The sequence below is a fragment of the Microcaecilia unicolor genome, chromosome 5, assembly GCF_901765095.1.
Source record: "Microcaecilia unicolor chromosome 5, aMicUni1.1, whole genome shotgun sequence".
Lineage (NCBI taxonomy): Eukaryota > Metazoa > Chordata > Amphibia > Gymnophiona > Siphonopidae > Microcaecilia > Microcaecilia unicolor.
The window spans coordinates 209509805-209528269 of record NC_044035.1 but is presented as its reverse complement, the minus strand read 5'-3'; the positions used below and the strand labels follow the sequence as shown (position 1 = coordinate 209528269).

The 18465-nt window shown below is 48.2% G+C and overlaps 1 protein-coding gene across 1 annotated transcript in view; it reads right to left on the bottom strand.

The window, feature by feature from the left end:
• Nucleotides 1-9033: 9033 nt before the first annotated feature.
• Nucleotides 9034-18465, bottom strand: part of ARL2BP (ADP ribosylation factor like GTPase 2 binding protein) — a 332657-nt gene continuing 323225 nt past the window's right edge. The window contains exon 7 of the mRNA XM_030203732.1: nucleotides 9034-9763. Coding sequence (XP_030059592.1) covers nucleotides 9665-9763 — 99 coding nt within the window. The 3' untranslated portion in view covers nucleotides 9034-9664. The remainder of the gene's footprint in view (nucleotides 9764-18465) is intronic.

The window sequence follows — 18465 nt, the reverse complement described above, 5'->3', positions numbered from 1 at the left end:
CGCAAGCACCCCTGGTACCAGAACAGAGTGCTGCAGCAGCCCTTCCAGAAGGCCTGGAAGAATGGCTCGGATGCTCTCCTCCAGAGTCGCTGACGTGGAAGGCTGGGAGGCCGGTGCAGGAGTCAAAGTCAGAAGCTGCGAAGGCCTGGGAGGTGGTACCGGGCTGTCCTGAGATTGACGCACCGACACCTCTTGTATGGAGGGGGAGTGCTCCTCCCGGTGTCGACGCTTTCCGGGTGCCGAATCCTTCGACGCCCCAGAGCTCCCGGTACCGTGTCTTGATGCAGACTGGTGCTGATGCTTCTTAGCCTTCGCTCAAAGCATGTCACCGGTACCCCTCGGTACCGACGAGGAGGAAGTGAAATCCACACGCCTCCTCGGGGTCGGGTCTGACAACGGTCGGTCCCGATGGGCCTGCCCAGCAGGAGTCTTTGAGATGGGCGGAGACCCATTCAACGGCTCACTGCTCCCAGCTAAAGGTGAAGTCCGGACAGCCATTACCTGCACTCCCGATGTCGACGCCATCCCCGGCGCCAATATCGACACCGCTGACCTCGGTACCGATGTCGACGCCGAGGAATCAGTCGGAGCTAAGAAAAGACGGTCACGAAGAGCTCTTCTCGACGCCTGTGTCCGCTTTTTTAAACTCAGACACAACTTACAAGCGTCTGGGCGATGGTCGGGCCCAAGGCACTGAACGCACCAGGAGTGCGGATCAGTGCTCGAGATAGACCGCTGGCACCGAGCAAACTTCTAGAAGCCCCTGGGAGGCTTCGATGACATCAGCTGAAAAATCGCGGTGGCAAAATCAAACGGCTCGATCGTGCCAACGAAGGGCACAAAAAGGGAGAACCGCGGATGGGCGGCCAAAAAGGCCGCAACGGAAATCGAAAGAAAACTTACTAGGGCAAAAAACTAAGAAAAAGAGTTTTTTTAAAAAAAACTGGAAACAAAAAGATAAGGAAAAAGGCGACCTAAAACAAAAAGAAAGGGCTAAACGCAAACAAAGGGCGCCTAAGTTTTTCCTGCAGACCGACACGCAGCCACTCTCCACCGCGGAAAAGAAAAAACTGAGGCGGGAATGGATGCACATGGGCAGGAAGATGGCCGCACATGCGCGGTGCTTCCGTTCCACGCTCTACTGGCTGTTGCAAAGGTTTTGGAAGATTTTGCTGGAAAATCTCCGTTCCTGGGGCTGCCGTGGACGCCGACCCACATGTGAGAACAAGCAGCCTGCTTGTCCTCGGAGAACTGCCTATTTGCAACAATATGGGAAATAATTTTCCCCCTCCCACACTAAATACTAATTTAAAAGGAGGGATAAATTCCAGCTTTTAATTCTGGCATGTATTGCTTTTGCCAGAGGAGAAATCAGTCTCACTGTAACACTGTGCGGTGGGCCAAAGAGCAGCACTTGAAATAACTTGTGATGGTGCTGTACGGCTCTTGGCTACACAAAACTAAGCTTCTATGTGAAAGAAAGGAATAATTCTGAAGACACCTGAACATTCCTGCAGAAGAGGATAATTAAACAAATAAGGAAAAATGTATCTCAACTTTTCCCATCTACTGAATTTTCTCCAGTGGAACTCACCTATGGCCTGAAAAAATGAAGCAGTTTTAATTTTCTTCTGCTATGGTTTACAATGCAGTCAAATACAGATTTTAATGATCAAAACAGTAAATCTAGTTAATACTACTGATCTGTAGTATGCATTCCTAACAAATGTAACAGCATTTAGCCCAGAACTAAGATGCTTTAAGCAAGAAGACTGAGTGTACAAGCTTTAAATACAAATGTGACAGTACAGTAACACAGTGAAAAGATATTTTGAATGTGGAATGTCAGATGGCATGCTTTTTAATCCAAGCCCTGACCGAAAAAAGTCAGTCTATTTAGAACAGTTTTTTCCCCTAGGTGGTAATCAAATACATTATGAAAAGTAAAAGCAGCAGAACTATACACTAAAATACAAATCTTCCTTTTAAGATTCTGCATACTATCATCTTCTTGAGAAATTATCCATCACTTCATCCTAAGTCAACTGGACATAGATGTGATATTTTTACAATTCTACCTGCTGCTCAAAGAATGTAAAATCAACAACAGTGAAACATAAAGCAATACTGTGTCACGGGATCATGCCGATGACATTCTTACATACACTAGCTTTCACTGTATCAGATTGTTATTTAGTGCTGTATAGGAAAATTATAAATTGATTAAGTTACACTACTGTTATGCTACCCTTATCTCCAAGGTCAGCTATTCCAAGTTTTGGTCCTCAAGAATTCCAAACAGGTCTTGTTTTTTAAGGTAGCCAAAATATATGCAAATATTTAATAAATATTCACCATGCACAATTTCAAAATTAAAACTGCTGAGGGTTCTCAAGGACATGATTTTGGAACCACTGTCCTGTAACAACATTGTCTGCTTTTATACTGGCAGTGGTTGGGAACGTTGCATCACATGCTGCTCTATTCCAGAAAATGAAGATACATACCTGTAGCAGGTATTCTCCGAGGACAGCAGGCTGAATATTCTCACCGATGGGTCATCGTCCGCGATGGCCCAGGAGACTGGAAAAAACTTCAAAAGCAAAGGAATCCTCTGGAACGTTCTGTCGCGCGGGCTGAACGCACTGCGTATGTGCGATCGGTTTCCTGCCTGTGACGTGAACGTGCCCTCTCAGTTTAATAAAGAGCAAAATAGAGAATAGAACAACTCCAAAGAGGAGGAGGGAGGGTGTGTGAGAATATTCAGCCTGCTGTCCTTGGAGAATACCTGCTACAGGTATGTATCTTCATTTTCTCCGAGGACAAGCAGGCTGAATATTCTCACCGATGGGGTATCCCTAGCCCCCAGGCTCACTCAAAACAATGAACATTGGTCAATTGGGCCTCACAACGGCGAGGACATAACGTAGATTGACCTAAAAAGAAACAACAACTAAGTGAGAGTGAGCCTGGAACAGAACATAAATGGGCCCAGGAGAGTGGAGTTGGATTCTAAACCCCGAACAGATTCTTCAGCACCGACTGGCCAAACCGACTGTCACGTCAGGTATGCTGCTGAAGGCAGTAGTGAGATGTGAATGTGTGGACTGATGACCACGTTGCAGACTTGCAAATCTCTTCAATGGAGGCTGACTTCAAGTGAGCCACTGACGCAGCCATGGCTCTAACATTATGAGCCGTGACATGGACCTCCAGAGTCAGCCCAGTTTGGGCATAAGTGAAGGAAATGCAATCCACCAGCCAATTAGAGATGGTGCGTTGTCCGATGGTGACTCCCCTCCTGTTGGGGTAAAAAGAAACAAACAACAGGGCGGACTGTCTATAGGGCTTTGTCCGCTCCACGTAAAAGGCCAATGCTCTCTTGCAGTCCAAGGTGTGCAACTTGTCTTCATCAGGGCGGGTTATGTGGATGGGGAAAAATGTTGGCAAGACAATTGACTGGTTCAGATAGAACATCGACACCACCTTCGGCAAGAACTTAGGGTGAGTGCAGAGGACTACTCTGTTATGATGAAATTTGATATAAGGTGCATGCACTACCAGGGCTTGGAGCTCAATGACTGTACAAGCTGAAGTAACAGCCACCAAGAAAATGACCTTCCAGCAAGTACTTCAGATGGCAGGAATTCAGTGGCTCAAAAGGAGCTTTCTTCAGCTGGGTGAGAACGACGTTGAGATCCCATGACACTGGTGGAGGTTTGACTGGGGGCTTTGACAAAAGCAAACCTCTCATGAAACGAACTACTAAAGGCTGTCCAGAGATAGGCTGACCTTCTACACGTTGATGATAAGCACTAATTGCACTAAGGTGAACCCTTACGGAGTTGGTCTTGAGACCAGACTCTGGTAAGTGTAGAAGGTATTCAAGCAGGTCTCATGTAGGACAAGAAAAAGGATCTAGGGCTTTGCTGTCACACCAGACGGCAAACCTCCTCCATTTGAAAGAACAACACTTTTTCATGGAATCTTTCCTGGAAGCAAGCAAGACTCGGGAAACACCCTCCGAAAGACCTAAGGAGGCAACCTCTAAGTTCTCAACATCCAGGCTGTGAGAGCCAGAGACTGGAGGTTGGGATGTAGAAGTGATCCCTCGTTCTGGGTGATGAGAGTCGGAAAACACTCCACACTCCTTCGGAGGACAACTCCAGAAGAAGAAGGAACCAGATCTGATGGGGCCAAAAGGGCACAATCAGAATCATGGTTCCATGGTCTTGCTTGAATTTCAGCAAAGTCTTCCCTACTAGAAGTATGGGAGGATCCGCATACAGAAGGTCTGTCCCCCAATGAAGGAGAATGGCATCTGACGCTAGTCTGTCGTGGGCCTGAAGTCTGGAACAGAACTGCGGGACTCTGTGATTGGTCTGAGTGGCAAAAAGATCCACCGAGGGGGTGCCCCACTCTCGGAAGATCTCGTGGACAACGGTCATGTTTAGCAACCACTCTTGAGGTTGCATTATCCTGGCTCAATCTGTCGGCCAGACTGTTGTTTACGCCTGCCAGATACGTGGCATGGAGAAACATGCCGTGATGGCGAGCCCAATGCCACATTCTGACGGCTTCCAACCACAGAGGGCGAGATCCAGTGCCCCCCTGCTTGTTGGTGTAATACATAGCAACCTGATTGTCTGAATTAGAATGATTTGGTTGGACAGCCGATCTCTGAAAGCCTTGAGAGAGTTCCAGATCGCTCGCAATTCCAGGAGCTTGATCTGAAGATCTTCCTGAAAGGACCAAACTCCTTGAATGTGAAGTCCATCTACATGAGCTCCCCACCCCAGGAGGGACGCATCTGTGGTCAGCACTTTTTGCGGCTGAGGAATTTGGAATGGACGTCCCAAGACCAGATTGAATCGAATAGTCCACCACTGAAGGGAACTGCAAAAATTGGTGGAGAGATAGATTACATCCTCTACATCCCCTGTGGTCTTGCACCACTGGGAAGCTAGGGTCCATTGAACTGATCTCATATGTAGGCGTGCCATGGGAGTTACATGAACTGTGGATGCCATGTGCCCCAAAATTCTCAATATCTGCCGAGCTGTGATCTGTTGAGACGTACGAGCCAAGAACACTAGGGTCAGGAGGTTGTCTGCCCTTGCTTGGGGGAGATAAGCTTGAGACATCCGTGTTTCCAACAGAGCTCCAATGAACTTCAATTTCTGAACCGGAACAAGGTGGGACTTAGGATAATGGATTACAAACTCCAGTAGCTCTAGCAGTTGAATAGACATCCGCATGGACCAAAGGATAGAACACAGTACTGAAAGTGCCGAGTTCCTAGTCGAAATCGAAGATACTTCCTGTGAGCTGGAAGTATCGAGATGTGAGTATAGGCATCCTTTAAGTCCAGAGAGCATAACCAATCGTTTTCCTGACTCATGGGAAGAAGGGTGCCCAGGGAAACCATCCTGAACTTTTCTTGGACTATGAATTTGTTCAGGGCCCTTAGGTCTAGGATGGGATACATCCCCCCTGTTTTCCATTGCACAAGGAAGTACCTGGAATAGAATCCCAGCCCTTCTTCCTCTGGTGGTACGGGTTTGACCGCATTGGCCTTGAGAAAGGCGGAGAGTTCCTCTGCAAGTACCTGCTTGTGCTGGGAGCTGAATGACTAAGCTCCCGGTGGGCAATTTGGAGGTTTGGAGACCAGATTTAGAGTGTATCCTAACCAGACTATTTGAAGAACCCACCTGTCGGAGGTTATAAGAGGCCACCTTTGGTGAAAAAATATCAACCTCCCCCGACCGGCAAGCCGTCCGGCACGGACAATTTTTCTGAGGCTATGCTGCACTGGAGACAGTCAAAAGCCCGTCCCTTGCTTTTGCTGGGGAGCCTTAGGGGCCCTTAGGCGTACGGCGTTGACAGGAACACGCGTGCTAGGACTGAGCCCGAACCGGCTGCCGAGAAGGAGTGTACCTATGCCTATTATAGGAATAGGGAGCACTCCTCCTCCCTCCAAAAAACCTCCTGGATGAGGAGGGAGTAGCAGAAGATGCCCGGCGGGAGAGAGAATCCATAGCATCATGGTGCTATTTGATCTGGTCGACCATGTCCTCTACCTTCTCTCCAAAAAGATTATCCCCCCGGCAAGGAACATAAGCAGGAGTGTACCTATGCCTATTATAGGAATAGGGAGCACTCCTCCTCCCTCCAAAAAACCTCCTGGATGAGGAGGGAGTAGCAGAAGACGCCTGGCGAGAGAGAGAATCCATAGCATCATGGTGCTATTTGATCTGGTTGACCATGTCCTCTACCTTCTCTCCAAAAAGATTATCCCCCGGCAAGGAACATCCGCCATTCGCTGCTGGGTCTTCTGATCCAGGTCAGAAACACGCAGCCATGAGAGTCTGCGCATCACTATACCCTGAGCAGCTACTCAGGATGCTACATCAAAAGTGTTGTAAGTCCCCCTGACCAGGAATTTGCAACACGCCTTCTGCTGCCTGACCACCTGGTGAAAAGGTTCGGCAAGCTCCAGAGGAAGTGCTTTGACCAAACTAGACAGTTGCCTCACTGAGTTCCGCAAGTGGATGCTCGGGTAGAGCTGGTAAGTTTGGATCTTGGCGGCGAGTGTAGCAGCCTGATACGTTCTCCTCCCAAAAGAATCCAATGTCCTAGACTCTCTGCCTGGGGGCACCGAGGCATAGTCTCTAGTACTCTTGGCTCTTCTGAGAGCAGAGTCCACCACCATGGAATCGTGAGGCAGTTGGGCCTTCACCATTACAGGCTCTCCATGGACTCTGTACTGGGACTCGGATTTCCTGGGAACCACAGGATTAGAAAGAGGGCACGACCAATTCCGCATAAGCACTTCCCTGAGTGTATTATGCAGGGGGGCCGTTGCAACCTCAGCAGGCGGAGAAGGATAATCCAGGACCTCGAGCATCTCGGCCCTGGGCTCATCCACAACTCCATAGGGAATGGAATGTCCTTAGACATTTCCCGTACAAAAGATGAGAAAGAGAGATTCTCAGGTGGAGACATCCTACTTTCAATTGGCGGAGTAGGATCAGAGGGGACCCCACATGACTCTTTCTCCGAAAGGTATCTGGGGTCTTCCTCTTCTTCCCACGAGTGCTCTTTATCGGTATCGGACAGAAGCTCCCTAAGAGCAGCCCGAACCTGAGCCTGTCTCGACATTGAGGATTGACGACCTCGTGGGGGGTATCGATCCCTGCCTGGACTCCGGCGAAGCTTCCTCCACCAACGTCGAGGGGGAATCGACCTGGGTGGCGGCCAATGCCGGTACAGTAAGCGGCACCAAGGACGGAGACTTCACCACAGGCGATGGCCCAGATGCCGTCTCCGCGGTCGGTACAGAAGGCGCAAGCACCCCCACCACCGAGGCAGACTGGTGCAGCAACCCCTCCAGGAGCTTTGGAAGAAGGGCCCTGATGTGCTTGTCGAGAGCTTCCATTGGAAACGGCTGGGGGGCCGGTGCAGGAGTCGATGCTAGAAGCTGAGGGGGCTCAAGAGGCGGTACCAGGCTGCCAGATGACCGACGCATCGGCACTTCTTGTATGGAAGGTGAGTGGTCCTCCCGGCGCCGACACCCTTGGATCCCCGGAGCTCTCGGTACCGTGCATGGAAGGAGATCGATGACGGTACTTCTTAGCCTTCGCTCGACGTGCGTCATCGAGACTCCTCGGTACCCATGAGGAGGACGTGGAATGCTCACACCTCCCCGGGTCCGGGACCGATGATGCTGGGTCCCGAGGGGCCTGCATAGCAGTAGGCCTCGAGAGAGGTGGAGACCCACTCGATGCCTCGCTGCTCCCAGCGTGGTGCGGTCTTTCAGCAGCCATTACCCGCGGTCTTGACGTTGATGCTTCCCTCGACGTTGACGCCGAAGCCGCTGACCTCGATACTGATGTCGATGCCGACGTCAAAGGACCGGACTGATCAGAAAAAAGTTTCTCGCGTTGAGCCTCTCGAGCCACCTGGGTCCATTTCTTCATCAATTTACACAGCTTTCAGGCAGCTGGCAGATGGTCGCTGCCCAGGCACTGAAGACACCACGCGTGGGGGTCGGTTCCCGAGATGGTCCGGTTACACCGAGTACAACGCTTGAAGCCGCTGGGTGTCCTCGATGACATGGAGGGAAAAACGGCGGCAGCGAAATTAAACGTCTCAATGGTGCCAAATAAAAAGGCACAAAAAAGGAAAACAATAGCCCGACCGAGCAGCCTAAAGGCAGCCACGTCGAAAAATTAAGGAAACTTCAAAGGGGAAGAAAACTAAAAAAATAAGGGAAAATAGGGTTTTTTTAAATTTTGTTTTTATTTTAGCGAAACAAGGAGATAAGTCGAAGAGAAAAAGGGGAAAAATTGAGTGAAGAACGCTGAAAACGGATCTCCTGAGCCTTTGAATAGGGAACGTTAAGAAAAACAACTCTCCCAATCGCGGATCGAAAAGAACTGAGAAGGCACATTCACGTCGCGGGTGGGAAGCCATTCACACATGCGCGGTGCGTTCGGCCCGCGTGACGGAACGTTCCAGTGGATTCCTTTGCTTTTGAAATTTGTTCTGGTTTCCTGGGCCGTTGCGGACGACGACCCATCGGTGAGAATATTCAGCCTGCTTGTCCTCGGAGAACTTATTACTACACGAGATTGTCGTCTTCATTGGATTGTTTACTGCTGATAGCAGTAAACAGTAAGTTTACTTCTTAAGAAAGTACTTTTCTAACCAATTCAGCAGCTGAAAGCTTTGTTTTATAAGCCAGGTGGCACACAACTTACAGGGCCCGATTCATTAAGGCTTTCCCCCCATTCTGTACCCAAGGACAAAGCTTAGAAAATAAACTTCCTGAGCTCCTACGTCTTGCCCCATCCTTGCCCATCTTTAAATCTAGATTGAAAGCCCACCTCTTTAACATTGCTTTTGACTTGTAACCTCTCGCTTCTACCTACCCTCCTCTCCTCTTTCCTCTACACATTAATTGATTTGCTTGCTTTATTATTTTTTGTCTATTAGATTGTAAGTTCTTTGAGCAGGGACTGTCTTTCTTCTATGTTTGTGTAGTGCTGTGTACGTGTTGTAGCGCTATATAAATGCTAAATAGTAGTAGTAGTAGTAAAATAAGATCCATATATGATACAAAAACTGTTTTAAATGGGTGCAAGATCCCTTAAAGCTCCTCTGAGTTATTTGAGCTATCGGTCATAGCTGCTGTTGGCATTACGCAATAACCAAATGTCAGCTACCTGACAAGGTAGAATCAGAGGAAGCAGATGAAAAAATTAGCCATCTTAAAACCGTGTTTAGAGGACCTAACTGTACAGTAATAACTTATAAAGACTTAGAATTCACTTGGTTGAAATGGATATGTTACTATAAGTGATAAAACTTCAGGAAGGATAGTTGTATACTAGCAATAATGTCAGCTTACAGACAAACAAATTTACTGAGGTATAAGCTTTTGAGGACAAAGTCCACTGAAAGCTAACATTTCAAAAGAATGTCAGAGTCTATACGTTGCCACAAGTTTCTATGTTAAAGTGTCCCTTAAAATAGTCCTTTCTAGGGCCCAGCCAATCTTGATGAAAAAATTACAAACCTTGTGGCTTACGATGTTTTCTTTGCAAACATTTGCCTTGTGTTTGAGATGTTCAAAATACTAAACACATTTTAAGAAAATAAATTAATGCTGTAAATTGTTCTGTGATGAAGGTACTGATGATTTGCATAAGGATGTCACCACTAGGCCACCACTGAAGTCAAAACCTCTGCCTTCTTTTTCCTAGAAAAACCGAAGAAAAATAAATAAGAGGGGGGAAAGGCGGGGGAGGAAAGTACATATAAATCTATCTGGAAACAAATTATCTCCAAGTACCAACTCTGTTTAGTGTAAACCAGCTAAAGACTCTGACTGAGAAGAAGCAAACGAAAGCAAAATGGTGCATGATCTGTACACGCATCATCTCAGTGGTCCTGTCACATGTACAGATTGTGCAGCATTTTAATCAACTGAGCTTATTTAAAAGAGTAATGACTAAGAAATGTCTTCCATAATAGTCTTTTATCCACCAATACAACAGATTCCAGAACGTAAGATGAATGATGCTGCTTCCCTCAAAACTCTGCCACAGAGAAACATTTCATCTCAGTGCAAGAATGTTGGGATCCTAAGGAACTCATTTTCAATTGGCATTTATAGAGCACTATACAAAACTGAACAAAATATACATGTGGAGGGTTTTTTCAACATGATGTCTAAATACGATTTTGGATGTTTAGCTGAAAACATCCAAAAATCAAGAGGCAAATATAGCGATTTTCGAACCAGAAAAACATCTACCTTTTTCGTAGAAACTTTATGCTTGGTGCATTTTTCTTTTTTTACTATTATCGAAAAAAAAAAGTCCAAGGGAAAAACGCACAAAACAAGCCACTGGGATGTTGGAGGTGGGGGACAGCATTCGTAGTAGACTGGCCACACAGGCATCTCAGCAAAGCAGTAGAGCACCCTAGAGGGCGCTGCAGTGGAATTCACATAAAAGGTCCCAGGTACATATCTCACTGTTACCCTATATATTGTATGGTGAGCCCTCCAAAACCCACCATAAGCCTACTGTACTCCACTACAATAGCCCTTATATCTGCAGATGTCACCTTTATGTGGGTACAGTAGGTTTTTGGTGGGCTTTAGAGGGCTCACATTTCCCACCACAAGTGTAACAGAATGGGATATGGGCCTGTATCCCCTTCTCTACACTGTACTGCACCAACCACTAGGCTACTCCAAGGACCTGCTTACTGCTCTAATAGGACACCTGAACCTGTCATAGAGGCTGGTATGTCTTAATCCCTCCAATGGTCATTTAGGGACTTTTTTGTGACTTAGTCGTGATTGAACCAAGTCTAGACCAAAACATCTAACTTTTAGACCTGGATGTTTTTGCTTTGTTCCATTATGGCAGAAAAAACATCCAAGTTCTGGGAACGTTGTGATTTGGACGCACTGCAGATGAAATGCATAGAAAAATGTCTTAAAAATGGGTTTCAAAAAATAGCAATTTGAACTTTTTGGAAAAAAAAAGTCCATCTGCCGCTTTGTCCTGTTTTTGGACATTTTTCTGTTTCAAAAATAAGCCCCTTTATCTCTCTTTTCTCTAAGTGAACAAATTTATATGAGGAACATGTAACATATACATATATACATGTACAGAAGCCAATTGACCCTGCGAGCTGAAGTGACCACCACCTTCCAGGTCAGCTACGTCCGTCAGATAACAGGAATCTAGTCGCTCAAAAGGAGCTCTTATCAGCTGTGTGAGGTCCCATGACATAGTTGGATGCCTGATAGGGGGCTTTGTCACAGCAAACCTTGCATGAAGTAAACGACTAAAGGCTGTACAGATATGGGCTTACCTCCAACATGGTGATAAGTACTGAGTGTACTGAGATGAACCCTTACAGAGTTGGTCTTCAAATCAGACTCAGAAAAGTTCATGAGGTATTCAAGAATTTTTAGTGCAGGGCAAGTGAGAGCAGACAGCAAACCTCCTCAATTTGAAATTATAACACCTTTTGGTGGATTTCTTCCTGGAAGCCAGCAAGACCTTGCAGACACCCTCAAGCAGCTGCAAGGAGGATGTCTATGCTCTCAACATCCCGGCTGTAAGGGCCCGGGACTGAAGATGGACTGTAGAAGAGATCCCTCGTTCTGAGTGATGAGGTTGGAAAGCAGTCCAATCTAGTCGGTACCTTAGAGGGCAACTCCAAAAGTAAAGGGAACCAGATCTGCTTCAGGCAGTACGGAGTGATGAGAATCATGGTGCCCTGGTTCTGCCTGAGTTTCACCAAGGTCTTCCCTATTAGATGGATCAGAGGAAATGCGTACTTAAGTCCCATTCCCGAATGCAGGAGACAGGCATTTAACAGTAGTCTGCCGTGACCTGAGCATGGGCAACACTGAGGTTCCTTGATGGTGAGATGAGTGGCAGAAAGATCCATCGAGGGAGTGCCCCACTCTCAGAAGAGCTGATGGACTATGCCCATATTGAGAAGTCACTTGTGGGGGTTGCATTACTTTGCTTAGTCTGTCCGCCAGGCTGTTTTCCTTTTCTGACAAGTATGTGGCTCAGAGTACCATTTTGTAGTTGAGGTAGGATCCTGTACCCTCCTGCTTGTACACATGTCGTATGGCTATTTGATTGTCCGTTAGAATAAGCACAATTTGGTTTGATAGATTATCTCTGAAAGCCTTCAGAGCATTCCAAATCATCCGGAACTCCAGGAGGTCGATTTGGTACTCTGACGCCTGGGCAGACCAAGTCTCCTGGGTGTGAAGCCAGTCTACATGGGCTCTCTGGCCCAGAGTGGATGCATTTGTGGTCAGTACCTTATGCTGTGGAGGAATTTGGAATGGTAGTACCAGTATCAAAATGGTCCGGCCACTAAAAAGCTAGGGTCCATTGGGCACCTCTCAAGTGTAGGCGTGCCATGGGCGTAACATGTACTGTGGAGGCCATGAGGCCTAGCAACCTCAACATATGCCTAGCTGTAATCTGCTGGGACTTGAGAGGCAATGGCAATGAAGGCATCTGATCAAAATTGAGGCAGGACGGCCCGAGCTTGCATCATGTCTGGCAGGACTCCAATGTACTCCAATTGTTGATATGGTTGCAGGTGGGACTTGAAGTAGTTGATCACAAACCCCAGGAGTTCCAGCACTCAAACAGTTCTTTACATAGACACCTGAGCACCTTCCTTCGATGTGCTCTTGACTAGCCAATCATCCAGGTAGGGAAACATATGGACTCCCAATCTGTGTAGCAATGCTGCGACTTCTGCTAGACTTTTTGTGAATACCCTGGGAGCCAACGCAAGACCAAATGGCAGAATGCGGTACTGGTAGTTGTGCTTTCCCACTTGAAATCTGAGATACGTCCTATGGCTTGGAAGAATCTGAATGTTTATGTTTATTTTTCAATTTATATACCGCTTATCTCATGCAATACAAAGATGTTCAAATAATAATTAAAATCATCCAGAAGAGAACAACAATACTGTGATAGGAAAGCCTAACCACACAACAAGAAAATACAAATTTCCCACATACACCAACTAAATAAAACTCAGTTATATAAATCATGTACATCTATCATGTGTCCCACAGAGTCACTGAGCCGAACTCCCAACTCTACCCTTCAACTTACAAAATTCTGTGTAATTAAAAACGTCTTCAATTTTACTTTGAATCTTTTTACATCAGCTTCCCCACGAATCTCCTTAGGCAAATCATTCCACCAAAGCAGTACCAAGTAAAACAATGCCCTCCTTCGAAACCATTCCCCTAAAAATTTAACTTGAGGAGGCATACACATGCTATGACCTTGTGCAGATCTTAGCATACTTTTAGGAATATACAGTAACACCAATGTATATATGACGGCCGACAACAACAATATGCAGAATGAGCCAACTTCAACACCTTTGCACTATAGGTAACTAATGATATTTCTCGTATAAAGGTGTAATATGATCATACTAGTAAAAAAGGCCCGTTTCTGACACAAATGAAATGGACACTAGCAAGGTTTTCTTCGGAGTGTGTATGTTTGAGAGACAGTGTGTGTGAGAGATGGAGTGTGTGTGTGTCAGAGAGAGAATGAGAGAGAGACAGAGTGTGTGTGTGTTTGTGTGAGAGAGAGTGTGTGTGAGAGACACTGTGTGTGTGTAAGAGTGTGTGTGTGTGTCAGGCAGAGTGTGATAGACAGGAAGTGTGTCAGAGAGTGAGTGTGTGAGGCCCCACCCCCTCCCCACCCCTACCTCTCTGGTCTCAGGACCCCCTCCCCACCTCCCTCTCCCCTATGCCCCCTCCAGCCATCCATGTCCAGCGACCCTCCCCTCCCTCCCGGCGCATCAAACCCTCTCGCCACCCGCAGCTGCCAGTGGTAACGCTGTCCTGTTGAGCAGCAGCAGCCGCTACAAAAAGGAAAAAAAAACCATAAATGTTTTTAAACCCAGCCCAAATCATTCGCAAATGCCCACATCTTAAGATGCAGTCTCTGCAGCCGCTCCTCCTCTTACGTCGCTGCGCTCCTCCGGGGTATTACTCCAGGGACAGTGACGTGGAGGCGAGAGGAGGAGCGGCTGCAGAGACTGCGTTTTAAGACTCGGGCATTTGCAAATGATTTGGGCTGGGTTTAAAAACATTTATGTTTTATTTTTCTTTTTGTAGCGGCCACTGCTGCTCAACAGGAGAAGCAGCAGCAGCAGCCAGACAGCATTACCAGTGGCAGCTGCGGGTGGCGAGGGGGTTGATGTGCTTCGGGTGGGGGGTGTTTGATGTGCCGGGGGGGGGGGGGGGGCGCATCAGAGGCTTCGGAGTAGGATTCAAATTATCTTTTTCTTTTTCTGTTCGGATCTGCCTGTCAGGCGCCTGTGTCATGGCAGCAGAAGTTAAGTTGCTTCTGTTGCTTTCTTTCATGTGTTTCCCCCCCCCCCCTTTTCTTGTCTGTTGTGTCAGGCGTGGTTCGGGAGGGCGTTCGATGAGCGCGGCAGGTTCGGGAGGGTGGTTTGGAAGTGCGGCAGTCTCGGTTGTTTTTTGTCCTTTTTCTTAGCTTTTATTTTCCATGAACATTTGATGAAGCTGCGTGGGCCCGCACTGCTGTTGCTTGGGCTCTCTGGATGACGTCATCCGAGGCTTCAGTCCCACAGCCAATCAGAATGGAGGCATGGGCCCAAGCAGCTTCATGGAACGTTCATGATGCAAATTATTATATAGGATATCCTAAGGTTACCTAATTTTCCAATCTCTTCAGATTCTACTACTACTACTACTATTTAGCATTTATATAGCGCTACAAAGCAGCCAGGACAATCCTGCATACACCACATTTGCATAATCCAGCCTCAAAACTACAAATGCATAGATTAACGCATGCAAAGTGACTTCATCCAAATACTGTTTCATTGATCTTAGCTGTCTAAGGGCATAAAAGACCTTCCTAACCACACTTTATTTGCTTGTCAAAGCTTAAATTAGTATCCACAATGACCCAAATATTTAAAACTACTCAACGGGATCATTATCTTGCCAAACAAAGTCAGCTTAGTATCAGGGGGTTGCAACTGTCATGTAATCCAACAAAATTAAAATTTTTTCAACATTTAAGATCAAATGATGTTCCTGCAATGACTCTGACACTGCTTACATCCCTGCCTGCAAATTTCTCAAATCTGGTTTCACCCTAGTGACAATAAGTATATCATCAGCATAACAATATACTTGAAGCCCAAAAACCTGAATAATCTCAAGTAATGGACTAAGAAATGGTAAAATTATGTATCATACCTGATAATTTTCTTTCCATTAATCATAGCTGATCAATCCATAGACTGGTGGGTTGTGTCCATCTACCAGCAGGTGGAGATAGAGAGCAATCCTTTTTGCCTCCCTATATGTGGTCATGTGCTGCCGGAAACTCCTCAGTATGTCGATATCAAAGCTCCATCCGCAGGACTCAGCACTTAGAGAATTACACCCACAAAGGGACACTCTGGCCAGCTCACCACCGCCGAAACGGGGAAGGGGAATTAACCCAGCTCATCCCCACACAAGTGGGGGAGGGGAATCCGTCCAGCTCATCCCCGCGGAGCGGGGGAGGGACACCACCCTGCCGATGCGGGGGGATCTGGCTTATCCTGCAACCGCAACCGCGGGAGGAGCTGATTGACCCTAACACCGCCGAAGCGGGAGGGGTACAAAGCTGCCCTACAGCCGCACGAAGCGGGAGGGAGCGCCGGCAGAATTTAGGTCTCAATCCAACCCCGTAAAACGGAGGGGAGAGGAATGCAGCAGCTCACTGTAACACAAAATTGTCTCAACTCCTGAAGAATCCAATTGAAAAAACTTGAACACGAAGTCCTCCTGAACAGGAACTGAAGACTAAACTTGAACCTGAAATGCAACCAGAATAAAAACAGTACAGATATCTGGGAGGGGCTATGGATTGATCGGCTATGATTAATGGAAAGAAAATTATCAGGTATGATACGTTATTTTACCTTCCATATCATCATGCTGATCAATCCATAGACTGGTGGGATGTACCAAAGCAGTACTCACCCAGGGCGGGACATAGAAATCCCTGACCGCAACACTGAAGCTCCAAACCGGGCCTCCGCCTGAGCAGCCACAGTCAAGCGGTAATGCCTGGAGAAGGTATGAGCCGATGCCCAAGTTGCTGCCTTGCAAATCTCTTTCAAGGAGACGGACCCGGCCTCCGCCATCGAGGCCGCCTGAGCTCTAGTGGAGTGAGCCTTCAGCCGGATAGGCGGCACCTTCCCCATGGCCACATAAGCCACTGCAATGGTTTCCTTGACCCATCTTGCCACTGTAGGCTTAGCAGCCTGCAGACCCTTACGAGGACCTGCAAACAGGACAAACAGATGATCCGACTTCCGGAAATCATTGGTCACTTCCAAGTATCTGATGATGACTCGTCTCACATCTAGATATTTGAGAGCAGAGTACTCCTCTGGGTAGTCCTCCCTACGAAAGGATGGGAGACAGAGCTGCTGATTCACATGGAAGCGAGAAACAATCTTGGGCAGGAAGGAAGGCACTGTGCGAATAGACACTCCTGCTTCAGTGAACTGCAGAAAGGGCTCTCGAAATAATAGCGCCTGGAGCTCGGAAACTCTTCTGGCTGAAGTGATAGCCACCAAAAAGACTGCTTTCAACGTCAGGTCTTTCAGAGATGCCCTCGACAAGGGTTCAAAAGGCGGCTTCTGCAAGGCTCTTAGCACTAGATTGAGATTCCACGCAGGTACCACTGAGTGCAGAGGAGGGCGCAGGTGATTAACTCCCTTGAGAAAGCGCACCACATCTGGCTGCGAAGCCAGGGAAGCACCCTTCAGGCTGAGGCCTGAAGCAAGCCAGACCCGCTACCTGGACTTTAAGGGAACTGAGCGACAGGCCTTTCTCCAGACCTTCTTGCAGGAACGCCAACACTGAAGAAATTGGAGCGGTGAAGGGAGAAAGGGAGAATGCCTCACACCACGATGCAAAGGTACGCCAAACCCTGGCATAAGCAGTAGAAGTAGAGCGCTTCCTCGCTCTCAGCATAGTGGCGATGACCTTGTCTAAGAAGCCTTTCTTCCTCAGACGCTGCCGCTCAATAGCCAGGCCGTAAGACCAAAGGGGGAGGGATCCTCCATCACCACGGGACCCTGATACAACAGGCCCTGCTCCGCTGGCAGTCGCAGAGGTCCGTCCACTGAGAGCCTGATCAAGTCCGCATACCAGGGACGTCTGGGCCAGTCCGGACCCACCAGGATTACCCGGCCCGGATGCTTTGCCACTCAGTCTAGTACCCTGCCCAACATGGGCCAGGGCGGGAACACATAGAGAAGCTCCTGTGTCGGCCACTGTTGGAGAAAAGTATCTACTCCCAGAGATCGAGGGTCCCGTCCTCTGCTGAAAAAGCGCGGCACTTGGCAATTGGCCGATGACGCCATCAGGTCTAGGCTCGGCTGACCCCATCGCTTCGTGATGTCCAAGAACGCCTGAGCCGATAGCTGCCACTCTCCGGGATCCAAGGTATGGCGACTGAGAAAGTCCGCCTTGACATTCATGACTCCCGCAATGTGGGCCACCGACAGCTGTTCCAGGTTCGCTTTCGCCCACTGGCATAGATTCATGGCCTCCTTGGCTAGAGGGACACTCTTGGTACCTCCCTGGCGATTGACATAGCCTACAGCCGTGGCATTGTCCGACAGGACCCATACTGGCTTCACCGCCAGTACCAGGAGAAACTCCAAAAGCGCCAACTGAATGGCTCTGAGTTCCAGGAGGTTGATAAACCACTTTGCCTCTGCAGGAGACCAGAGCCCCTGCGCTGTCCTTCCCAAGCAATGGGCTCCCCAGCCCATCAAAGAGGCGTCCGTCGTGACGACAACCCACTCCGGGGTCAAAAGAGGCATCCCTGCGGACAACTTGTCTGTCCTCAGCCACCAGCTCAGCGCCTTGCGCACCGCTAGGTCCAAGGGAAGGCGCACAGCGTAATCCTCCGACACTGGAGTCCAGCGCTGCAGCAGAGAGAGTTGTAGTGGCCTCATATGAGCCCTGGCCCAGGGCACTACTTCCATCGTGGCCGTCATAGAGCCCAACAGCTGCACATAGTCCCAAGCCCGAAGAGGAGAGGCTACTAGGAACTGGTCCACCTGAGCCTGAAGCTTGACAATTCGATTGTCTGGCAGGAACACTCTGCCCACTTGGGTGTCGAAACGAACTCCCAGATATTCCAGGGACTGAGTCGGGCGCAGCTGGCTTTTCTCCCAGTTGATGATCCACCCCAGGGAGCTCAGAAGAGCAATCACCTGGTCTACAGCACTGCTGCACTCTGCATAAGAGGGGGCTCGGATCAACCAGTCGTCCAGATAAGGATGGACTTGTACTCCTTCTTTCGTAGGAAGGCTGCGATGACCACC